General features: G+C 47.3%; 1 protein-coding gene across 1 annotated transcript in view; it reads right to left on the bottom strand.

The window, feature by feature from the left end:
• The window catches only part of LOC126305264 (protein unc-13 homolog C-like), a 1060877-nt gene that overhangs the window by 580234 nt on the left and 454428 nt on the right, over positions 1-26215 (bottom strand). The window contains exons 4-8 of the mRNA XM_049992034.1: positions 21641-22095; positions 18773-21526; positions 12922-13434; positions 9924-10541; positions 5672-5715 (exon numbers count right to left, since the gene is read on the bottom strand). Of these exons, the coding sequence (XP_049847991.1) occupies positions 5672-5715; positions 9924-10541; positions 12922-13434; positions 18773-21526; positions 21641-22095 (4384 nt within the window). The remainder of the gene's footprint in view (positions 1-5671; positions 5716-9923; positions 10542-12921; positions 13435-18772; positions 21527-21640; positions 22096-26215) is intronic.

Genomic DNA, 26215 nt, shown 5'->3' with positions numbered 1-26215 from the left:
ATAGCAGTGTGGGGGCGGTAACAATCGACCAAGCGGGCTTAGGTATGCGTGCGATACGCATTTTCGGATTGCCATTCGAAATTCCTGCAGAGGAACTCGTCGCGCCACAGTTCACAGTCATTCTGCGGAGAAGTGGACACAGTTTCGGACATATCCTGTCCTAAACGGCGTCTGACTGGTCACCACTTATCTCCGAAGCCACGTTCCGTCCTACTTACAGATCCGCGGATGCCATGCAATAATTATATATGACGGCCAGCCTCGGAGTTGTTCCGGGTGCTTCAAAGAAGGCCACCTTAGAGCCAAATGTTGACACCGGCTTATCGACACGATAGACACGCTCATCGCCCCGAAGATAGCCTTGCCAGAGCGACGCGGTTCCCTTCGCGTCGTCGGCAACGGAAGGTTGCATAAGAAAAACAACGTTCTCCGAAGCGTCGCAAGAGAAGGCGCCGCACCGTTTCTGCCCAATAGGAGACGTTGCAGGTCGAGGACGAGGCCGCCGTCGACCCGAAAGACGCTTCCGAATCCGCCACTAGGCGAAGGAGACAATGTGAGCGCAGTGACATCCACCGGTGTGCCTGCGCCCGTCTCCCCAAGGCACCATGAGGACGCTGAAGTATTTAATGGACCTAGCACAGCCGAAATTACACCACGAAGAAAAAAATAGACGATATACCCGTGCGCATCTCCACCGCATGGCACAACGAGGAAGTCGAGGAGCACGACCCGTTACGGGATCCTGCGCCGTCGACGCCGCTCCACTAATCACACCCTCCCCAGCACTCCCGGGGGGCGATCGGGATGGCGTTCCACGCCACACCTACGCCCTTCCACTGACGTCAGAGTGGACCACCCGTCAGCGGTCCACCCCTCACGTTATCGGATAGCAACCATCAACACCCACAACATCCGTTCCACGGTGAAAATGCGCCATATGCAGGATATGTTCTGGCTTACGATATTGATTTCGCCCTCCTGCAGGAAGTTCACTTGGCCAGTCTCCCAGATATCAATCGCTATACCGCCCAAGCCTCTGATTCCTTGCGCCATGGAGCTGTGCGCGGCGGGATTTCTGTCGCCGATGTCGCCTTCCTTCCATCAGCTTGCGGCACGGCACTCACTGCCGTGGGGAAACGTTTCATTACTGTCTGCGCCCCTTTGGGCACTGACCAACGACATGAATGGGTCCAGTTCTATCCTAAGGACATCACTCGCTTGTTCTTAGGGCGATACGAACACTGCCTCCTAGGAGGTGATTTTAACTGCGTTCTGCACCCAAAAGATCAGGTTCCACACTATACTTCATGCCAGGAACTACATACAGTGGTGTGGGCCCTCCTGCTCCACGATACCTGGGAAGTGCAACATAGCGACCATTCTGGCCGTATGTTTCTTACCAGTCATTCCACAAGCCGTCTAGGCATGATATATGTCTCACAGAATCTTAGATCTGCGGATCGGGGCGACGAACGCTGGCCACTGGTCTGTTCTGACCATTGCTATTACTGCTCCACCGTCCTCCTTCCGCCACAATTTGTAGGGTGCAGCCGTGCGCCGTGGAAACTAAATACTTCTTATCTTCGTGACCTGGCTAGTCGCCAGCAATTCACCAAGACATAGGGAGCCTGCGGACGATGCCTTCCCTGCTACCACTCGATACAGACGTGGTCGATGGATTGCGCCAAACCAGCGATCTGGAAGATTTTGATGAGATGTAGGAAGGACGTGGTCGGCTTCCATCGCAACACTGTCGATTTCTATTATGCGATTCTCCGAGATTGGATACTCAGCCACCAATCTTAGACAACCAGTTTGAAATGGAAAGAACTAAGGCAGAAAACTGCGCCTGGTACACACGACGCTCGGGGGTTCACAGCATAGCTTCGATACCTGAAGATGGGCTTATAACGGTCCGAAACCGGTCGTGTGAAAATAAAGAAATTTACCTCTGCTAAGGCGAGGATAATTCCACTGGGCGCCGCAAATTGCAGGGAGTGATAAAACAGACGGAGCACCGCGATCATGAGGGTTTGCAAATTCCATCGATGCATCATACAGTGTCCGAGGAACGATGGCATCGTTGCGAGCTCATCACATTCTGGTCACACCTCATGGTCCGTAAGTGACCAACCAGTATGACATCGTTCATGCATTCGTCGAATACTGCCGTCGTACTTACGGAGAAGAAGACGCCGATACTGAAGCAAATTACTCCATTTTGCATTACGTCACGCACGCGCTCCCCCACTCAGCCTACTCTTCATCACTACTATATTGTGATCTGCGTCTATATCTGCTCCTGGGTACGCCATACAATCCAGTACCTGATTTCGGAATCTCTGTCTGACCATGATGTAATTGGAATCTTCCCGTATCTCCCGGCCTTTTCCAAGTATACCTCCTCCTCCTCTTGTGATTCTTGAACAGGGTATTCGCTATTACTAGCTGAAACTTGTTACAGAACTCAATTAGTCTTTCTCCTCTTTCATTCCTTGTCCCAAGCCCACATTCTCCTGTAACGTTTTCTTCTACTCCTTCCCCTACAACTGCATTCCAGTCGCGCATGACTATTAAATTATCGTCCACCTTTACATATTGCATTACCCTTTCAATATCCTCATACACTTTCTCTATCTGTTCATCTTCAGCTTGCGACGTCGGCATGTATACCTGAACAATCGTTGTCGGTGATGGTCTGCTGTCGATTCTGATTAGAACAACCCGGTCACTGAACTGTTCGCAGTAACATACCCTCTGCCCTACCTTCCTATTCATAACGAATCCTACACCTGTTATACCATTTTCTGCTGCTGTTGATATTACCCGATACTCACCTGACCAGAAATCCTTGTCTTCCTTCCACTTCACTTCACTGACCGCTACTATATCTAGATTGAGCCTTTGCATCTCCCTTTTCAGATTTTCTAGTTTCCCTACCACGTTCAAGCTTCTGACATTCCACGCCCCGACTCGTAGAACGTTTCGTTGATTATTCAATGTTTTTCTCATGGTAACCTCCCCCTTGGCAGTCGCCTCCCGGAGACCGGAATGGGGGACTATTCCGGAATCTTTTGCCAATGGAGAGATCATCATGACACTTCTTCAATTACAGGCCACATGTCCTGTGGATACACGTTACGTGTCTTTAATGCAGTAGTTTCCATTGCCTTCTGCATCCTCATGTCGTTGATCATTGCTGATTCTTCCGGCTTTAGGGGCAATTTCCCACCCCTAGGACAAGAGAGTGCCCTGAACCTCTATCCGCTCCTACGCCCTCTTTGACAAGGCCGTTGGCAGAATGAGGCTGACTTCTTATGCCGGAAGTCTTCGGCCGCCAATGCTGATTACTTATCAAAATTTAGGCAGTGGCGGGGATCGAACACGGGACCGAACATGTTTTGATTATGAATCAAAGACGCTACTCTAACACCACGGGTTCTCGTTTTGTTAAGAGCTGATAGCTAGTAACCAACATCGGTACTTCGCTTTAATAAATGACTACGATATTAACTGACATGTCACTTATTACAAGCAGAATAACTATCTTAAGCTTCCTGGTAATTGAAAATTGAGAGCCTGTTGGGGTAATGAACCTGGAACAACAGTAAAAATTACAATAAAACATGGAAATATATAAACAACAAAACCTTCCATTTCTGTTGATTCCTGTGTGTCCCATTTTCCTGCGCTCCACATGTTCGGTGGCGGTGAGGTGGAGACTGTGGCCAGGCCTCGGGTTCCGACCCCTGCCCACTTTTCTTGCCCCTGAGCCCCCACCAGACCATTCCTTAGTAAATAAATAAGTAGAGCCGGCAGAGCACTTTCCCTCGAAAGGCAACGGTTCCAGGTTCATTACCCCAACAGGCTCTCAATTTTCAGTTACCAGGAAGCTTAAGATAGTTATTCTGCTTGTAATAAGTGACATGTCAGTTAATATCGTAGTCATTTATTAAAGCGAAGTACCGATGTTGGCTGCTAGCGTAGCAGCTCTTAACGAAACGAATCACACGACCTATCTGTCTCTAGGCCTAAATGTAATTTGGTAGAAAGACTGTGCCAAGAGCCCTGGTTTCCGAAATTTTATGAGTGTCATTAGTCAATGATTTGGTAAATTAATACACGTTGTAGCAGAGGAACAGAGAAATCTCATCTTTTAATTTGGATTTTGTAAAGTCAGTTACCTCTGGCTTACGCCACTAAAACGGCAGTTTGATATTTCTTAGGATCCTTGTAGAAATAAACGTCCACCATAGCAGTAATAGTACTTCTGCCTTCGTATCGATAATCTCTTTCTTGAATTTGTTACCTGATGACGGTGGAGCGTTCACGACTTCTGTAGCGTCCACATGTCAAGAATAGCAACTCTTCTCGACCACAAGTTTCCGTGTTTCATTTCATAGACTCTCTTCAACAATGTGGAGAAATGTTTCGAATATGTAGACTACAAGATAACATGAACAGAAATGAGTTTTATATAGCATCCGGCAGCAAACTCCACTCCTTTCTACGATGGTTTTCATTAAGCGTATTGAACAGATGTAAGAACGTTCACCCAGTGTAGGATTAGAGACGAAGCTATGCAGAAGCGGGCCATTATATTTGCTACCGGTAGGTTTGAACAACACGCGAGTATTACGGAGATGCATCAGGGACTCAAATGGGGATTCCTGCAGGGAAGCCGATGTTCTTTTAGAGGATCACTATGAGAAAATATAGAGAATCGGCACATGAAGATCACTGCAGAACGATTCCAACTGCCGCCAACGTACATTTCGAAAAATTTAAATGTATGTGAAATCTTATGGGACGTAACTGCCAAGGCCATCAGTCCATAAGCTAACACACTACTTTACCTAAATTATCCTAAGGACAAATACACACACCCGTGCCCGAGGGAGGACTCGAACCTCCGCCGGGACCAGCCGCACAGCCCATGACTGCAGCGCCCCTGACCGCTCGGCTAATTCCGTGCGGCATCCATTTCGCCTGAGGAACACTAAGATAAGAGAAATCAGGACTCGACCTGAGGTATACAGAGAGTCGCTTTTCCCTTGCTCTGTGCTGCGAGTGTAACAGGAAAGTAAATGACTAGTTGTGGTATAGGGTACCCTCCGTACTGTGTCTTGTGTACACAGATAGATGTGTCTGCATACATACTCCGTAGACGTGGGGGGTCAGGGTAACCGAAAGATGAGAAGGCGTCTCTCTCTCTCTCTCTCTCTCTCTCTCTCTCTGTGTGTGTGTGTGTGTGTGTGTGTGTGTGTGTGTGTGTGTGTGTGTGTGTGTGTGTGTTTTTGTTAAGAACTGACAAGAGGTTTGTATGCTTCTCGAAAGCTTTTCCCTTAGATCTTCCTGTGTTTCGGACACTCTTTCACAGACCTGAAGAAATGTTACGTCCTGTTCTATTCGTTCTAGGAGAGAAGCGTTCTTATTAGACTCTGAGCAACGTTATACGGTCTAAATAACTTGCGAAATTACTCACGGCGTAACATCTGATACAGTGATTATTTCGATATTGCGATATCAGTAATTTTTCCTTAACAAGAACGCAACTTGTTTTAGGCAACTACACTACTTTACTTTTGCATTGTAATGCTTCCCTTCTTATCGGAAACTGAGAGAAAGGAAATAGAAAATAAAATAAATGAAGGTAGCTCAGTCAACTTACCCATTTCCTCGACCGCCACTTTCACTGCCAACTCCCGCTCCATTCTAGGGGTGGAAGGAAAGGGAAAGGGACAAAAACGAATATATTAGTAACGTTATTGACATATACATAAATATTTTGAGAACGACATGTGACCGTGTGACGGATACGCTTAGAGAAAGACGATTATTTAAAACAACAATTGATTTCGTGCCAGGCTTTGAGTCAGCCGTCGAATTTCCGCAAGTGTCTTAGTCCCTGAGATCTCCGTCACACTGGCCACTTACACACAACAGACATCAAAATGACACAGACAACAGTTCTATAGCAGCTAGTTATAAGCAGTTGTTTGAGCAACCAATACAATGTCTTGCCTTGATATGTATACTATACAAATTGCCGCCAAGAAAATACACACATACAGTTATAAAACTTGTACAAAATAATCTAAAACTAGTTTTCTATTATAAACAGTACTGAGTAGTAGAGGTGTACATGTAAGTTACAAGAAGCGTATATCAAGTAGTATTATTAGCATACTGTCTAATAATTCAGTTTCCTGAGATGGTAACAAACATACTGACATTACAGCGCATTGCTCTATAATGGAAGGAATGTATAGACACAACACGAACAGTTCCTGTGGAAAACATGGTTTAAAGAGACGGTTTCATGTAAGGACTTATAATTTAAGGAAGTAAGTCATCATTGGAAGTTTATAGAAAGCAAATCCTTACCCTGATAAATTGCTTCAATGTACGGCAACGCTACTCATAATAAAAACCTTAGAAAAATCACAACCTACTGATAAACTTGTTATCTCACTGCTATTCCTTTGCGCGGAATATTTATATAAAACGATTTGAAACTGCCTACTTTGAGCTTTTTTATTAACAGTAAAAAGCCACTGGAGGGGACTTGAACGTTTTTTCGCTCAATTTGACGCCACGTTCCAAAACTCTCAGTGGCACCATGAGATTGAAATAATTACGTTTAATGAAAAAAAGTGTTTACTTTCAGCTTAACCACCGTGTAAAAGTGTAATGAACTACGTCCGTGACTTTAAAAATGAGTAAGAGATTACGAAAATTTTCTTGTACTCAACTATGTTGTTCAAGTACGAATAGCGCCAAATATGTGCGTAGGTGACAACCTTGTTTTTGGAAGTTACGTATTAAAGAGGCGTGGCGACGGTTAAGTATCGTTTTGTATAAACTCCGAGCTACTTATGAAACAAGGGCTGGTTCCATTCACCCAGTTCAATTCGAACACGAGATAAGTAAAGAATTATGCCTGTTCTCTCCTGAGCTGTAGACGTCATATTTAAGCAGAAAAAGAAGTCTCAGGTAGCACTGCATATGAAAAAAGTTTAATATTTTTCTGTCGAGGGGTTGTGCAAATTTACCATTCCTATATTTAGACACATTGTGAAAATTGAAATGAAAGCATACTGTGACTTACTTTTAAAACACCAAATATTATGTCCTACAGGTTCTACTTAATCAAGCATGCTACATTCTACTCCCATTTATTACATTCATGCTATGTAACACTACAAGATCGTTGTTTTGAGAATGACTAGCACACATGGATACATTGTTATTAACTTTATAAGGCTACATTAATTGGCTTTGTTTTCCTATGTGAATCTCCCTTCGTCTCCTGTGCAGATCTGAAACAACGTTTACAGTGGTTAAACTGTCTTGGCATAATCATTAAATTAACAAAGGAAACATTTTACAGCATTAGTTCGGCTATATAACCAGGTACGTTGCACTATAAGCTAAACATCTGTATTAGGCACACGAAACTCTCAAAAACTTAAGTCTAAAAATAGAACACTGCAGTAAAAAATTTGCACAACTTGACAGAGCACCATCAATAAATAGCGAAGCATGAAACAAATGAATGCATTTTTTAAGAACACTGGCTCTGCTTAGAGCATCTCTATTTGCATATGGGATCTATTTCATCAAATAAGATACTAATTTTTGTATTAGAACATTTGTACGACTCACCGTTTTGTACATCCTCAGTAAAATACGACACTAAGACGCAAAGGTCTGTGTACGAAGCTTTTGAAATTCGGAGTTTAATTCCCGTATACATGGTGTGCGACTATTCGACCGCATTCGATGTCAATATTAACGTAAAAAACACTGATGGAAGCAATCTGTATTTCACTACATTACTCTTTATTGACATTACGGCTAAAAGCGGGGACAGAGCTCTCAGGAACGCGCGACGTTTAATAGCGTGGCAACTGCGAAGAGTGAGTTCTTTCTACTCAGCGCTGTTGTCGAGGAAGACAAGAGTGTTTTGCACCTAGCGGCACAGCTATGTACAAACCCACGGAGCAAACTCGTATCTTGATTCCAACTGGTGTTCTGCCGCCCACTCTGTGGGAACGGCACCGTGGTGTGGTGGCGAGCACCAGCTAGCGGCTGCGTGCACTACTCACGACACCTAGCCTCTGTCCTTTTACGTAGTTCCCTCAGAAAATGCCGTCTGTTATTCTCTCTCTCCAAAGTCGGTACAAAAAAGAATCAACAAGTCTGTAGGGTACGTAAAATACTGAAACTTGTGGACAGTCTGTGCTAATATTGAAATACATAAGAAACGGTGTTTTACTATATCACATATAATATTATTAGTACTAGAGACATGAGGATAGCAGGAAGCACCTGCGGATATTAGTGAGATATGTATAACATCACAGTTCATTGATTTTTTTAGAAGACATGAGTAAATTATTCACGTACAGTGACGCCTAGAAGAACGGAAGCATTTCTATCACAAATAATAAGTTATGTTTTATTCTTTATAGATATGTTTCCCTGAATTCCCCATTAAATGGACATATTGAGCATCATGAGGAATAACGGTGACCATCATTTCACTTTCCCTTGAAACTGCGTGTTTCAAGGTATTTGCTTGTATCTCGCGTCTTCTTCAGAAGCTGGCAATTAAAATTCATTAGTGACTTGGCGAACTATGTTGCCATGTTTCCAAAAATGACGCATTTACATCTTTCAAACATCACTTCTAATAACCGATCCTAGTGGTACACGGACGGCTTTCAGCAGCGTCTGTCACGATTTACATAGCCGTCGAGGTAAAACTGTATTACGATCTAAAAAGCCATGTCTTTCCAGGCCAGAGCTTCTCGGTTGTCCGGTAGCATTACCCATTTTACTCTTTTAAACTAAAAAATTAGGATGTTATTTTGTTAGCGAGCTCTGGAAGAGTCTTTCTACGATCTAATACAAGGTACTAAAAGCAATTCTACGTCACTGGTGCTTGCGTTTTTCCTAGCGAGGCTAATGTTCTGCACTATAGGCAAGAGCGCAGTAAGACTTAAATATTTACCCCTTCGGTCGTATCGAAACCCCCCTGAGTACCATGATGATCTTTGGGAACCTCTGCTATTTCCAGTGTGGGCTCCGCTGTTGCTTCGCGACCCTCTGTGGAGTCCTGCAATTGTTCAGATTCTCTTACATTCTCCACATGCACTTGAAAGCAACAGTCATCTCAAATGTCTACTGCATTAGGCCTATGTTTACCGTGTTACAGAACCGTTTATATAACTACGCCTCTTAACAAACCACAGCGTCTTAGTACGTCGCACGATTTCCACATTCAGGGTGCAAGCACTGTACACGGGCTCAAACTTCCTGGCTGCCGGCGGCAGACAGAAAGAACATCAATACACAGAAAACATTTACCTAGACATGACAATAACATATACATTATGTACTAACAACGCCAATACAGTGTTACAAAGTTTTACGTAAAATATATGCGAGTACACTAGGAATTTCGTTAAATGCAAATGTTTTGAACTCCACTGCTCAGTGTGCAACGACATATTAATACCGTGCTAGCCACCAACAACGTATCTGTTTACGTAGTTTGGCTACTGTATCGTAATGAAACATTGGAAATTATGATCTGGCCCACAGTCCTTCTCACGGAAAGAGCTTTGTAAGATTGAACAGCTTTGGTGGAGAACTGCTTGCGATGGCACAAGAGGAGTGACCACGAAATCATACCAAATGCGAACAGTAACCCAGTTTTGGATGTCAAGGACTTGTACTGCGATGCATTTTTATCTGGCCTGTTATTTGCAAAAGAGACAGACCCAAAGCTCTAGCTCCCAACCCCGGTGGTGAGGCATCCACGGGCTGTTTGTGGAAGGTCCGTGACGAAAAGGGCCACTTCACAAGCGCTGGGCGGCAGCAATGCCGACCGCGCTCGGCCCCAACCTACTTACAGAAGCGGCCGTGCTGGCGCACGTGCTGGCGCCCGGGGTCGCCGCGGCGGCCGCTTCGTGTATCTTCTCCTCCGCCTTGCGCTCCTTGAGCGCCTTCAGCAGCTTCCACTTGCTGCCGGGACCTCCCGCCCCCGCAGCCGCCGCCCCCGCTGCCGCCACCGCGGCCACCTCCTCCGCGCCGTCAGCCGCTGCTGGAGGCGGCGCCATCGCCGCTGGGGTGGCGGCAGAATCGCCCTCCAGCTGCTCGCGGTCTCGGTCGGCCGCCGTCGGCCCCTCGTGCTCCTGTACAGACACAGGGCCGCGCTCCGCCTCCCTCATTTCGTCGTACAGCATGTCGTCCTCGTCGGGGCTATCGGGGCCACTCGTCTCCCCCGACGAAGACTCTTCGTCGGAGGAGCGGCGCCTCTCATCGGCCGGGACTGTAGCTGCCCCTGTGGGCGGCACCTCGGCTTGGTCCTCTTCTTCGGGTCCCCATAGGTCGGAGGCTCTGACCCTGCGAGGTTGCTCGTCTGCCTCCACGAGGCGCGTCTTGAGCCGCAGCTCCTGCAGGACGAAGGACATCTGCTCCTTGATGTCCTCGCCCGGCTCGAACGACGGTGGCTCCGGCTCGAGAAGCACCTGACATGGCCGCCCGCAGAAAACAGAAATTTCAGTGGCGCTCTTAGCCCCTCCTCCACATCCTTCCTGCCAATGTCAGCTTATGCTCATCTGTGTGTGTGTGTGTGTGTGTGTGTGTGTGTGTGTGGTACACGCGTGCGTATGTGTGCGTGCAAATTTCTGTGTGTCTGTGTATATTTCTCGTTACTGTGCGCTTCCACAAAGATTAGAGATATTCACAAATTACTGACAGACAGAGAAGACTTACAGTCAAGATATAATTCTGAATCTTAAAATAAAGCCGCCTACTTGAAGAAGCACTTTAAAAAAAAAGACAAAAACTCATCCCTGTGTAAGAAGCACCAGAAATAAGCATAAATTAAAGCGACTGATTGCCAGAAGCACAATATTCTTTTCCCCCAGGTTTGAGGATTTCATTAGTCGCTTGCATCTCACAGCAAGTAATTGGCAGACTTGTTATGTGGCTGTCTGCTTAATTAGCGTGTTAACACAGTACATGTATGAGAAAACACAGTGGCCGTAATCTGGCAGTGAATTATAGATGGTAGTGAACATCCTAAATGCCTTAGGATACTACTTGGACTTAAATGACAGGAGAATAAAACGAAATATAACTGAAGATGTTACTAACAGAGGGTGGTGAATGAAACAGTGGGTTATTTATTCCCACGTGTTGCCTTCGATGCAACAGAGAACTGAATGAATAAAGTACTACCAAAAGACAAGAATCATTGCTTAGGACAGTGGTATTCGAATCAGAAGATTCTCATGTAAGAAGAAAACAAGAAATGGAGCTTTCAGGGACGTAGAGGATTTTCACTTCAAAGTAATAAGCAACGTGCATCACCGAGCCGTTAACTAAAGGACAGAAATTTGTTTCTTCGACATGCGAAACATGCTGAAACATGTGTGAATTTCGTATAGTATGAGGATACAAAGTGTTATCTATTGCACCACAATTTTTTCATTGCAACCAAAACGCCTGGGACAGGTTCCAGTCACAGCAGTTTTTAATGTAAACATAATCATTTACTGAACCAAGTGAAGAATATTTATAACGACACGCAATGTGTTCAGTATGTGTGCAGTACTCTTTAAATGTGTTTGACGAAATGTTGTTTGCAACATAGCTTGTTTAAAATATCCACTCTACATGTGATGGGTTAATAAGTATGTTTTTGTTCAGAGATAATATGATATATTGTGAGTTAATATTTTAGATCTCTTGTTTGAAATATATATAGTTTCATATTTTACTAAGGAGGGTTTCTGTCAACTCAGTGTCTTCACTCCTTGTATGAGTGACAATAGTTGTAGGAAAGAAGGCTGAAGTAATATTCTATTTTTGGAATGTGGGGTAAATTACCCAGATAATGAGAAAATGGTTGTGTACTATGGCCTAACAAGCTGTAACTTTAGAAAAAGCGGTTAAACGGTGCGAAGTTATATCGAATGTAAATGTGTTAGGAAGGATTTTATGACGTTATTTGTGTGGAGTGGATCCTTGTATAGTAGTGACTTGCGGACGATAAACAGCTGAGACGAAAAGAGTAGAAGTTTTTGAAATGTGATGCTGCAGATAATTGTTCAAGATTAAATGAGTAGATCGGAGAACTAATAAAGAGATGCTAAACCGATTTGGGGAAAAATGAAATTTAATACACGACTAAAATATGTGACCGGTTCGCAAGCAACTTCCTGAGGCGTCCAGGGAACGCCAGTGTGGTACTGGAGAGGAGTGTGAGAAGTGACGACGGTAAAGGAAGACAAAAGCTTGTCTGCAACAAGCTGGCTCATAAGGATACATGTTGCAGTAATTACGGAGAGATGAAGAGACTTGCACAATATAGACTAGATTGGAGAGCTGTATCATACTAGGTAGATCGAATAATGAGGAGATTACTGAAACGAACTGCGGAGGAAAGAAATTTGTGGTACAACGTGACAAAAGGAAGGGCTTTTTGACCGGACACATCTCGATGGACCAAGTTATAGTCATTTAGTATTAAAGGGAAGAATGGGTGTTGGGGGGGGGGGGGGGGGGAGCGGTCACGGAGGACAGAAGATGATGAGACTCGTATTGACTACACTCGCTCTAAAAGCTGTATCAAACAAGTATTCGCACGGAACACCACAACATCGACAAGGCCACGTCGACGAACAGTATGTGGGCTGGAAAAGGTGTCGACGGCAGAGAGCGAAGCCTGCACGGGTGGGAAATATGCAGAGCTTTACACTCCCCAGGAGGCCAGAAGTGAGAAGTGACGGAGCTGTGAGATGAGAGTACGAGCGGATAGTGAGAAACGTGCGAGAGTGTCTCCTAGAGTGTGGTGACCCTAGCCTGCGAGTGTGCGAGGCGGGCCTGGGGCGGCCGTGTCACCTGCTGGTCGAAGCTGTCGCGCCGGCCGGCGACGCCGGTCTCTACGCGGCGCTCCAGCTCCTCGAGCTTGCGCAGCTCGTAGCAGTACCACTCGTCCTCGCTGTCTATGCTGTCCTCGGTGCTCTGGCGGCGTGACGACACGCGCGACGCGCTGCGCCACGAGTGCGTGCTGCGCACGTCGTCGTCCTGCGCCTGCGGCAGGTCGCGGCCCCAGGGCACCTCGAGGCTCTGCCGCGGCTGCGGAGGGGGGCCCCCTGGCGTCGCGCCCCGCACGCCGGACTGCGAGGGGCTTCCCTCAGCAGAGGGCAACGCCGGCAGCTGCTGGTGGGGTGCTGCCTGCTGCGGCTGCGGCGGCTGCGGCTGCGGCGGCTGCTGTTGCCACTCTGGCTCCGTCCGGGGGGCCGGCTGCGGGGCTGGCTCGTTTCCCTCCTGCATCGCTTTCACTTTCCGCTCCACTTCCGTCTCCTGATGCTGCTGCTGCTCCAACTCCTCGTCCTCCTCTTCCGAGAACATCTGTCCGACAAACACAACAGACAGACCAATCAAATTCTGGGAGGGTGCAGTGCGTCTATCGAGGAAATGGCATACAATATCCGAATTATCGAGTCAACCGTATATACACTGAGGCAACAAAAGTCACGAGATGCCTCCTAATATCGTGTCCGACATCATTTTACCGGTGTAGCACAGCAACTCGATGTGGCACGAACTTAACACGTCGTTCGGAGCCTCTGCAGAGGTAATGAGCAACGATGCCTCGACAGCCGTCCATAATTAAGAAAGTGTTGCCGGAGCTGGATTTTGTACACGAATTGACATCTCGATTATGTCCCATAATTGTTTGATTGGCTTAATCTTGCCGATCTGGGTGGCCAAATTATTCGCAAAAATTGTCCGGAATGTTCCTCAAACACATCGTGAGCTAGTGTAGCCTGTTGACGTGGTGCATTGTCATCCATAAAAATGAAGTCCACGAATAGGGACTCCAAGTAGCCGAACATTACTATTTCGGGTCAATGGTCTATTTAGTTGGACCAGCGTAGCCAGTCAGTTCCGTGTGCAGACAGACCACCGCATTGTGGAGCCACCACTGTCTTGCACGGTGCCTTGTTGACACTTAGGTCCACGGTTTCGCGGGGTCTGAGTCACACTCTAACTCTGCCATCAACTCTTACGAACTGAAATCGGGGCTCATCTGACTAGGCTACGGTCCCAGATCGGCAAGATTAAGCCAATCAAACAATTATGGGACATAATCGAGATGTCAATTCGTGTACAAAATCCAGCTCCGGCAACACTTTCTTAATTATGGACGGCTGTCTAGGGTATAACCGATACGCTCACGAGCCCAGGAGAGGTGCTGCAGGCGATATCGTGCAATTAGGAAATGTATTCGCGTCGGTCATCTGCTGCAATAGCGCATTGAAGCAAACTTTCGCCGCACCATTCTAACGAATACATTCATCGTATATCTCACATTGATTTCTGGATTTATTTCCCACAGTATTGCTCGTTTGTTAGCAGAGACCACTCCATGAAAACGCCGCTGCTCTCGATCGTTAAGTGAAGGCCATCGGCCACTACTTTCACCTTGGTGAGAGGTAATACCCGAAATTTGGTATTCTCAGCCCAGTCTTGACACTATTAATCTCGGAATGTTGAATTCCCTAAGAGTTTCGGAAATGGAATGTCCCATGCGTCTGGGTCCAACTTCCGCTCAGCGTTCAAAGTCTGTTACGTCCTGTCGCGCGGCCATAATCACGTCGGAAACCCTTCCACACGAATCAGCTGAGTACAAACGAGAGCTCCGCCAATGCATTGTCCTTTTGTATCTTGTAGACGGGATGCTGCTGCCATCGATATATGTTCGTATCGCTTTGCCTCTACTTTTGTCACAGTGTAATGCGAAAATGACTGCTGGATGCGAAGAAAGGTGGACCCAGCAGTATGAGAGTAGGGAGGAAGTGTTGTCAGCAGGGAAGCAGCAAAAGCAGAGTGGGCTGGTTAGGGGAGCTCAGTGACTTCACACGCGGACGTCATTACCCCGAGCCCCAGGTACCAGATTAAGTGGGGCAGGGTGAGGCATGTTGCAGCTCGATTTCATTCTAGTGACGATCAGAGGTATTCGATATACTTGTTGTGTCCAGTCGCCGTGTAGATACCGGGAGTGTGCCACGAAGCAGGTACTCAGCACCAGCTGCGCTTGCGCAGAAAGTGTTGGCCGTTTCTCGTTTAGGACACCGGACGGCAGTTGGTGGAGTTAAACACGGCTGGTCAAAAATGTGGGGCTAGCAACTCCACTTCCTTAACGTGGGACAAACTATTGCTTGGACGATTACATGAAACTTCCGGGCCCAAGTCACTCCTGAGTGCGCAGTACGTTTCGTGACAGGTAATCTATGGTCGCTGGTAAGAGGGTGTTCTCAAGTGTTACATGCTGGATTTGTACAGCCGTAATTGAATTTGGTGGGCACCTGCCTCTGGGAAATATTATGACTGTGTTCACACCGGGATGTTCTTGTAATGCCCCTGGTCGTGCTCTAACATTTATTTCCTCCATGCTAGTTTGCTTACAGAGTAAATCAGAGAATACATTTGATGGCTGGAAGTGAGTTAATTGATACCAGTATTTCTCTGTTTTATGACAATACCTCCAGCAGTCAGTTTCTGAATTCGTGGTATGCTTCACCTACCTTTTAATGCCAATTGTACAGGAAACTGGTAATATTTTATTGTCTACTTCGCTTCGGCAATTCCACCACACCACAATATCTATGGTGAGCTGTGATTACCGTTCTGGTAACTTGCTCTATTTTTTCATGTGTTGTAGTAAGCCGAAAAGGTCGCGTGATTCGTTGTCTGATTAAGCTGGATCCCAGTAACGGGAGGACGAGCGGGTAGGCTGCAAGCAGCACGGCGCCAATCCTCTTCTTAGTGCTTCACCGATGTGGTTAATGTATTTCTTACTATCAAATTTTCTCCATGTTAATTACATCGAATGTGTGTGTAAGTATTTCTTAAAATCAACTGAAGTTTTTCGGGTCTTAAGTTTTATATGGTTAATTAAGGTTATGTAAATTATTATTGAATATTGAAAGATTCGCCGGCCGCAGTGGCCGAGCGGTTCTAAGTGCTCCAGTCTGGAACCGCGCGACCGCTACGGTCGCAGGTTCGAATCCTGCCTCGGGCATGGATGTGTGTGATGTCCTTAGGTTAAGTTAGGTGTAAGTAGTTCTATGTTCTAGGGGACTGATAACCTCAGAAGTTAAGTCCCATAGTGTTCAGAGCCATTATTGAAAAATTCACTAATGCCCATTTGCGTTAGAACACGCTGGAATTTCTTATTTCTATCTTTTGTTTTAGTTGAAAACTTTTTGTTTCAAATTAAGATAAAAGCAGTAACAACTGAGCCAAATAGAGTGGTTCATTTAATTATTGCTAACGATGAGTTAATTTTATATCAGTGTTACCATTGTACCAAATTTCCTTCTATGAAAAGAAACAGGAGCAATTCAATTTGAGCTCTTCTACAGCTGCCGTATACATCTGTGGGTGATGTGACTTTGTTGCAGAAGCGCAAAGGAAGAACCGAAACCGAGCCAACACCAGACAGACCAACTGTCTCATATGTGACAGGCAGGGCAGCAGCACAGTGCGTTAAGCCCTGTAGTCACTGCTAACCGACACTCGAGTCTGACGCCAATGGGCAGTGGAACACTAGAAACGAGTGATTTGTATTGGTGAATCATGCTGTGCCCCAAGGGAGGGTTTGGATTTGGTGAATGCTTGTCAACAGTGAAACAGAGATGATGGGGGGGAGGGGGAGTCGTGATTAGGTTACGATTCCCTTACTGCGCTCAAGAAAACGCTAAATGCAGAAGGATGTGAACACGTTTTGTAGCACTGTGTACTGCGTACAGTAGAGTGACAGCGCCGTGACGCTGACAATGCACCCTGGCGTAAGGCTGCGTCTGTAAGGTAATGGTTTGTGGACAGTAACACTCCCGAAATGGGTTGGCCTCAACAGAGAGCCGACCTGAGCCCAATGGAACACCTGTAGGACTCAGAACGTCGACTTGGTTCCACACCCCAGCGTTCAGCACCATACCTTCCCTGGATTCAGTTCTGAGGGAAGAATGGACTGTAGTTCAGACACCTCGTTGAAAGATTGTCCAGCACAGTTTAAGCCTTCATAATGGCGATGCGTGTACACACACCATGGTAGTACTCACTAATGTTTCTCGGGGATTCTTTTGATCAGATAGTGCACAAGATGATAATACGTCGAATTTTGAAATATTAGGGTGTTTGGTGTTCTTGTTAAGCAGGCATGACAACAGACGCCGAAACAATTCAGAGACGCACTGCTAGGATCTAATAGTTTGCTACACCCCACATGAAAGTGTAACTGGAAGACTGGAGGAACTTATATGTTAATATGGTTTTTACTTGCGACCACAGACCTGTAGTACTTAGAAATTACGCCATTTTCTGCCTAGACACTCTTTAAATATATTTATTCACCATATCAGTTTCAGCCTGTTGTGCCATGCTCAAGTGCTCACTATGAATTGCGTCAGTGCATAATCTTACCTTTAGATACGATACTGTCCTCGCATCATCCATATTTACATACTCATATGCACAATAAGAAAGCAGTCTTCGTCATCAATATAAAAAGGACGTAGCACTCTGTGTAACAATTCCTATCGGATTAATATCCACACTACACTCTTAATGTCGACTTAAAAAATGTTTAAGAGGGCAGCGTGACATATTCGTGATAAGAATTGCTACATCAAGTGCTACGTCCTTTAATAGTCAAAGGTTCTTACTGGTAGCAGAAATTCTGACACCAATAAATCTCAATAAGCAGCCAGTTTCACTGCAAACGGTACATTTTTCATTCCTTCCATGGCTGCGAACCAGAATATTTAAATGAGATCATGTTCGCCAACGACTATACTATTTATTATAATGTCCTCAATTACAGTTTTCAGGTTTAAGTCATTTTCAGCTAGTTAGTGGGCTGCAAACATCAGTTTCTAACTTAAGTAAAATCTGTGTTCGCCTATATGGCTCATGTCAGCATTCGTCACATACATCACCAGTATATAAGAGATGGAAATAAATCTCGTGGAATTTAATGATGGTTTCTACACACGTCAGTAACGTACACCGTGCTCAGAGATTTTTTCCAACAGTTATATACGGATAGTGTATGGGACAAGACATGAGAAATATTAGCTCATACACGTCTCATTTTTTTTCCCTGATGTTGACAGCCGCTGTGTTTTCTTCAACCTGAACATATGAAAACAAGCTAAAAGTCGAAACTGCTATTTTTGAAATTATGATGATTAGTACAGTCGGTGATGCTCATGATATGAGGATGTTTATCTTGGCAGTATGCCAATTGTCCTCCAGGCTGTGCCACGGTGGAACTTTTCGTGTCGAGTAATCCAGATGCATCAATAAGATGTTTTTCGGCAGAGTTTCGTGAACCTCTGTGGACATTTATATCAGATTTGGTAGCACCAATACTCTGTGAGTATTCGCCATTAAAAATGTCACCGAATGTTGTGTAGCTAATGAACAAAAGATCATGGACAGGCAAGCAAAGGCTGAGGAATTTGTTTATTTGACCTGGAGTGACTTTTCAAAACCTCCGCCACGAATGGGTGGGTGGGTGGGGAGGCGGAGGGACAGAGAGAGAGATAGGGAGGGGGGGGCGGAGGAGCGAGATGTCACTGCAGTGAAACGAAAAGTATCTTCAGCTCAATTGTGCCATGATGTTTTCTGAAACTGTGCGACTTTGGGGAAGTAAATAAGTGTGCCGGTAACCACAAACCTGCGACTGGCTGTCGTCGGCCATCTTGTTGGCACCCGTGCCGACAGCGTCCTGGTCCTCGGACACGGTGGAGGACTGCCTCTGGCGGTACTTGCCGAGCGCCCGCGACACGGCAAACTCGCGCGACGCGCCTCCGATGGCCCCTGGCGGCAGGTGGATCTTGTCGGCGGGCGGTGGCGCGCCGTCCTCCGGGCTGGTCGCCGGCTGCGTCGGCACCGAACTGCGCTTCACGTCGCCCACCGTCGCGAACAGCGACGCCGACTCGGCCAGGTCGATCGGCTTGCTGCTGCTTTTCGGTATCTCCGCTTTGGGTTCCGGCTGCGCAGCCGCCAAGTTGGACTCTTCTATTTTCAACTGTAGCTGCTGCTTCTCGATCTGCTGTTGCTGTTTGTCGATTTGTTGCTGTTGCTTCTCGATCTGCTGCTGTTGCTTCTGCAGTAGCTGCTGCTGTTGCTGGAGGGACAGCTGTTCCTGGTCCATAAGTTGCTGTTGCTGTTGTTGAATTAGTATCGCCTGCTCCTGCAGGTACTGCTGATGTTGCTGTTGCTGTTGTTGTTGTTGTTGTTGCTGCTGCTGCTGTTGTTGTTGTTGTTGCTGCTGCTGCTGCTGCTGCTGCTGCTGCTGCTGTTGTTGTTGTTGTTGCTGTTGTCGTTGCACTTTGACGAATACAGGACCGTGTTCTGGCGTTGCAGCATCGGAGAACACACTATCCTCGCTGTCGGATACGACGCTGGTTCGTCCGCTCCACTCCGTTTCCGACTGTTCCGGGTCTGACAGTGAGTGGGCACCACTGCCGCCCTTACGTTTGGCCTTCTGCAAGATGCCCGAGACCGTAGAAACCAGAGGGTTCTTCTTCTTTTTGCGGGGCAGCGTGCTGACGTACTGTTGTTTGGAGGCGGCGTTTGTGCGACTGGTCGCCTTGCCTCCCATCGTCAGATCTTCGCGGCGCACGCCAGCCGGCAGTGAATGGGAGCGGTGTCGCTTGCTAGACAGGTGCAAGTCTGGCAGCCAGCTGCTGACTGAGCTCATGGCAGATTTCAGCTTTCCCCTCTTGCTCGACCGCTCCTCCACTGCGTAGGTTGGATCTTTGATATCGGCTGCTATGGAGATGTAACCAGACTGGGACACTATCACACTGCTCGGATCGAAGTACTCTTGACCGTCTTGTATGAGGTGGTGGTGCTCGGGAAGGTTCCTATTGCGTAGATCTAGCTCTAAATCTGACCGCTGGCTCCAGGTGTACTCGCGTGGACCACCGTAATCTTCTCGTCTATCCGATATAGCGTCCTGCTGCCGTCTCGGGTCATACTGTGCTATCATATATGCGTGATCCTGCTGTTGCTGCTGCGTCGTCTCGACGGACCTAATCGAACTAGACGTGTGGTCACGTTTCATAGTCATTCCTGAAACACCGATACTCTGTTGTTGATCCAGTGGTGTCCACTGCTGGGCATAGTTACCGCCTTGTATTTGCTGCAGTTGCTGCTGCTGCATCATTACATTATTGTCGTAGCGATTGCTTGTGGGATAATAAGAAAGAGCGTCAGTTATATTGCCGGTGGGGAACATAGTCCTGTACATGGCCGTCTTGTAGCCCTCCATATTGGAAACACCCTGGCTGGGAACAGAGCCCGTCGAATGGCCGCGCTGGAGGGACTTTTTGCTAGGATACTGCTGACCGACGGGAGCAGACGTAGTGGGGTATACGCTCGTCGACAGACTCCTGGTGGGTGGCTGCCCTCGTGGCTCGGCCATGTAGCGGTAAGAGCTCGGCGTCTCGTTGTCGGGGTAGTACCGGTACACCGGCTGGTGCTGCTGCTGATATTTGCGGTCACTGCTGCTTCCTCGGTCGTTGTAACGGTAATTAGTTTGCTGCTGTTGAAGGTCGTCTCGGTAGCTGCGGTAGCCGCCGACTAGATTGTTTTGTTCGTTGTTGTTGCACGGTTCGACGAGGTCGGGGAATCCCCCTACGGTAGGCTTGTAACTCGCCGTACCGCTAGTGTAGACCGAAGTGTAGGCCTGTTGTTGGCGGTTGCTGCCCGCTACGGAGTATATGGCCGGCTGCTCGCTGCGGTACAGGAAGTCGCCGTAGGAACTGGTGTGCGGACGGGGGCTAACGTCGCCCGGCTGCGGGAATGCGTCCGCCTTCCCCAGCATCAGCGCTTCCGCCGCCGTCGCGTACGAGGAAGGCGGGGTCTTGTTGGACGAGCTCTTGGGCGACCCGGGTGACTTTTCGACACTCGACCAACCGCTCATAGACGACAGCCCAGAATCCGATTTGGCGGTACATATGTTACTCGTCGCCGACGCTGCCGCAGCCGCTACCATCGCTTGCGCGGCCGACGACGAGGACGAAGACAACTTGAGCACATTTTTTGGAGACATTCGCGGCGACTTCGGGGAGTGCGGCGTCCTCGGACTGAGCCTACCCTGCTGCTGCTGCTGCTGCAGCAGCTCGGAAGAGAGAGAAGTAATTGACGCAGATTTGGGAGCCGCGAACGGCGCCGGGCTCCCGGGTGGAGGCGGTCTCGAAGACGCGGCGGAAGATAGGGTGTCTTGGCCGGGCAGAGGGAAGTGGTCCGGCGGCGCTGGCGGTGGCGGGCTCGAAGGCGACGGGCTGGGCGTCGCCGACAGGTCCAGGTCCAGCTGGCCGCGCTGGCCCGACGGCGCCGGCGGCGGAGGGGGAGGCGGCGGCGTCGGCCCGCCCACGTAGCCGTCCTGCCGCGTGCGCAGGCTGCCTGCCGGCGACGGCAGCTTGTCGTAGTCGTACCGCGGCGGCGCCACGTCCGAGTAGAGGCGGCGGTGCGGCCGGGGCGAGGCCCGCGGCGAGGTCGCGGGGGCGGCCGCGGAGGCGGCGCCGGCGCCGCCGCCGGCCGAGCGCAGCGCGGCTGCCACCTCCGGGTCGGTGGTGCCGCTGTCGGTGGAGAGGCGCGAGCTGGAGCGCGACTTGCCCAGATCGGACAGGCAGCTCCAGCCGTCCAGGTCGGCGTCCACGTAGATCTGGCGTAGCTGCTGGTCGATGACGCTGGTGTCGCCGGCGGCGGCGGCGGCCGCGGCGGCGGCGGCCTTCTCCTCGGCGAGCGCCGACCCGGCCGGCGTGTCCAGCAGCAGGCGGTCCTGCAGCTCGCGCAGGTCCCGCGAGTCTCTCTGCAGCTTCGACGTCAGCCGGTCCAGCTCCTGCAGCTTCTCCAGCGCGACCTGGTCGATGGCGCTCAGCCGCGCCAGGTCCTGCTCGCTCACGCAAGGGGAGTCCCCGCGGTAGTCCTTGTAGTCGAGCGCGCTGTACACCTCCACCTCTTCCTCGGCGTCGCCCACGCTGCTACCTATTGCACACAAACACGTACGAATCACAGCAACGACAGACATTTCCGCACTTTCGTGTAACCGCTCGAAACAAAGATTTGCAGTAATTACGACATCTGTACAGCAACGGGAGTCACCATCTACATCTACAAGGTGTAAACGACAACTGTTTCCGACGTACCGCGGTGGTGTAGGTCGAGTCGAGACGAACGCATCGATACCGGCGAATAAATGCTTCTATCGGAACACAAAAAAATGTGAATATGTTCCCCTTCATTTAAAAGACTCTGAATGAAAAGTGGGGTACCAGCTGCCTCATTCTACCTTCCTCGGCACCGTTGGAAATTTTCCCAGAAATTTTGACACGCGAACATATTCGCGCTCTTTGTAAGATGCAACTAGTCCATCACTCACACGAGCTCCCCCTAACTGTAACTCACTCACAATCAGTAGTCCATCGCTCTTAGTCGTTAATAACCAGCCACTACCAGTTTACCTTTCTCCCTCACTCATTAGGCCCAACTCACTATCATTATCCCTCTGTGTCTCTCTGTTATTGTTTCCCGTGTCACAATCACAGACCTCTTCGTTCTGTCCTCTTACAGCCTCCTCCCACTGTCGCTGTCTCTCTCCTGCTCTCTTTTACTGCTAATATCTCATTCCTTCCTTCCTACAGCTGCCGTCTCTCCTCGCTGTCACTATCTCTTTCTCTTATTCGTTGTCACTGTCATATATTCTGTCTCTCGGTATCACTGGCTCCCACCCACTTCCACTTTCTCTATCTTCTTCTGTTTGTACTTCAACCCACCTCTCGGCACTCCAGCTATTATTTTCTAGTACTGTTCTGTCACTGTCAGCTATGTTCGACTGCCATTGTGTACCTCTTATTTACCCATATTGCTAATGCCTCCTTCGCTCTATTTATAACACAACTACTGTCTGCTACCGTCATAGGGTTTGTCGAACTAGAAAAAGCTTTCGACAATGTCAGATTGTGCAACATGTTCGAAATTCTGAGAAAAATGGGGATGAGGTATAGCAGAAGACGAGTAATGTACAACATGTACAAAAGCCGAGAGGAGATAATGAGAGTGGGAGACCGAGAACGAAGTGCTCGGATTAAAAAGGGTGTAAGACAGGGATGTAAACTTTCGCTCATACTATTTAATCTATACGTTGAAGAAGCAATGGTGGAAATAAAAGAAAGGTTCGAGAGGGGAATTAAAATTCAACATGAAATAATATCAATGATAGGATCCGCTGATGAGATTTCTATCCTCAGTGAAAGTGAAGAAGAATCGTAGGATCTGCTGAATGGAATGAACAGTCTAATGAGTACAGATTATGCATTGAGAGTAAATCGAAGAAAGACGAAAGTAATAAGGTGCAGCAGAAATGAGAAAAGCGAGAATCTTAACACGAGGGTGGGTGTTCACGAAGCAGACAAAGGTACGCGAGGCAGCAAAATAACTCGTGACAGCCGTAGCAAGGACGACTTAAAAAGCAGACTATCATCGGCAGAAAGGGAATTCCTGGCCAAGAGGTCTACCAGTATCAAACATAGGTCTTAATCTGAGGAGGAAATATCTGAGAATGAACGTTTGGATCACAGTCTTGTATGGTTGTGAAACACAGACTGTAGGAAAATAGGATCAGAGGGCAATCGAAGCATTTGAGATATGGTACTACAGACGGGTGTTGAAAATTAGGTGGTCTGAAAGTTAAGAAATGAGAAGGTTCTGCGCTGAATCGGAGAGGAAAGGTATTTATGTAAAACACTAACAAAAAGAAGGGGCGGGATGATAGGACATCTGTTAAAGCATCAGGAAATAACATTGGTTCAAATGGCTCTGAGCACTATGGGACTTAACATCTTTGGTCATCAGTCCCCTAGAACTTAGAACTACTTAAACCTAACTAACCTAAGGACATCACACACATCCATGCCCGAGGCAGGATTCGAACCTGCGACCGCAGCAGTCGCACGGTTCCGGACTGAGCGCCTTAACCGCGAGACCACCGCGGCCGGCGGAAATAACATTCATGGCACTAGAGGGAACTGTAGAGGGTAAAACCTGTAGAGGAAAACAGGTAACTAGGAAGAAAACAAAGAGAAAAGCCTTCTCGGTAACTGCGGCTGAGTTTTGCTATCCATTTTTTTGGTGTTTCTCGATAACGGATAAAGTGTTTTGGGTCTTTTAGACAAATGGCTAGGGAATATAATGTTAAAATTTGAACAATTTGCTGTGGTTATTTATTATATACATTTCACAACAAACCGGATTTTACTTATAGAAGTAGGATAACTTTGAACCTCTGAATCTTGGGAATGGATAAAGATATCAAGAACATTTTCAAGATTCTTTGAGACCGGGATCTTAGAAAAGCTTTCAGCCATTCGCTGTGCGTAACCGTATCCAACCATCGTCTAAGTATTGATCATCTGGTGACGGCGAAAATATAGTAAAACAGGCCTCTTCTGCGGTTTTCCGCCCATGAACTAATGACGCCTCCATAAGTTCTATCAAGACCGGCGTAGACAATATAAAATGCTGAAAGAACCAACTGATTTGCTCCATTTGCCTAAGCAATTTGTATAAAATTCACGCTTTGATCCTGTAATGGAGGATAGTGATACTAAGACGATCCTTCTGTTGGGTATACAAAAGGTCCCTAGCGCAAGGGACTTTTATCACCAATAGAGCCAGCATCGGAAAATCCCGTTTTTAGGCGCGGCGTTTTTGGACGTATTAGGTACGCATGCTGTCGCATGCTTACCGCTAAGACACTTATGGTTTATCAAGGCAAGTAGACAGCCTCAAATTGGCCTACAAATGGTAAGCTACAGCGCAAGCGCGCCGCGTGACATTGTGCTAAAATCGCCCTTCTATATTACAAATTCCTTGTTCTCGCATTTACAGAAGGTAAAGTTGACACTTGCGGAAAATTACCTCAAAATATTTTGAATTTTACCTGTGTAGAATTAACAATTAAGTCATTTTGTTTGGCTGTCGTTCTTAATGAGCAACTACGGTGCTGCTTAAGGGCTAAGCTCAGTCCATAGGGGCGGCTGGCGGAAGACGTGAAGGCTGCTGACCTTGCTCGCGGGTTGCAACTGGAGCTTGCAATTTGCGTCATCGTTCCCGAACTGATACAGCCCCTTGGGTTGGAGCCGAGTGAAGGGTCTCAACCAGACTCCGTCGATTCTGTGACGTTCTTGGCTGCAGACTTCTGGACTTGCGTTATAGAATGAACAACTGTAGCACTCCCCCTCATAGGTCACACATGCACTACAACCGGCCCGCGACGGGTTTCTTCCGCGGCCGGCGGACGAAAAGTGTAAAGTCACTCCTAATCATTTGTCGACTAGGGTTGCCTATCTCTTGGTTGTATTTTGTTTTTCTATTATTTTCTTATTAATATTAGTAAACAGGTCCTGTGCGTATCAGAATACTGCAACTGTTGAATCTGAAGGTAATTTAAAATGAATTAACTGCAACTAATTGCTTTCGTTGGGTTTCATTTTTCCATTATGACATTCAGGATATCTTACTGCGCACCTTCAGATATCAATATTTATTTACGTGTCGTGAACAGTGTTTCTTTTTTATCAGGTTCGTAAAATTTTGCAACGGAAATGTTTCAGGCTGTTATTATAAAAAGTAGTAAGTAAGGATACAATGTTCATGACTCGTAAATAAATATAAACATCAGTAGGTGGGGTGAAAATAGAATTAATGTTCTCTCAAACACCTATGTTTTGAGGCATAATTTGTTGCCGTGTTGTGCTGGGAAAGGGCTGCCATTCACATCACTGCGATACTCCATAAACATTAACATTAGAAAAGATATAGTTGTGACTTTATGCGCAGGGAGCGTTGTGGTCCGCGAGCTTAAGTGCGTGAAAGCTCGCCAGTCAGTACGCAGAGACTGAAATGTGACCTCGTGCAAAGTGATGACATTTTGACTGTCAAAATTTTATCAGTAAATTGTCGAAGTATTAGTAACGAAGTTCCTAAGCTTACTGCCCTCCAGGGCAATTGTGGCGCTGAAATTACTCCGGGCCCGAGAGCTGGCTGCAACAAGAAACAGATGGCTCCCAAATATTTAGTAAGGTACTGAATGTATTCCGAAAAGACA

The sequence above is a fragment of the Schistocerca gregaria genome, unplaced genomic scaffold (assembly GCF_023897955.1).
Source record: "Schistocerca gregaria isolate iqSchGreg1 unplaced genomic scaffold, iqSchGreg1.2 ptg000304l, whole genome shotgun sequence".
Classification (NCBI taxonomy): Eukaryota; Metazoa; Arthropoda; class Insecta; order Orthoptera; family Acrididae; genus Schistocerca; species Schistocerca gregaria.
Note: the sequence above shows the minus strand (reverse complement) of the source record. Positions and strands in the feature narration are given on the sequence as shown.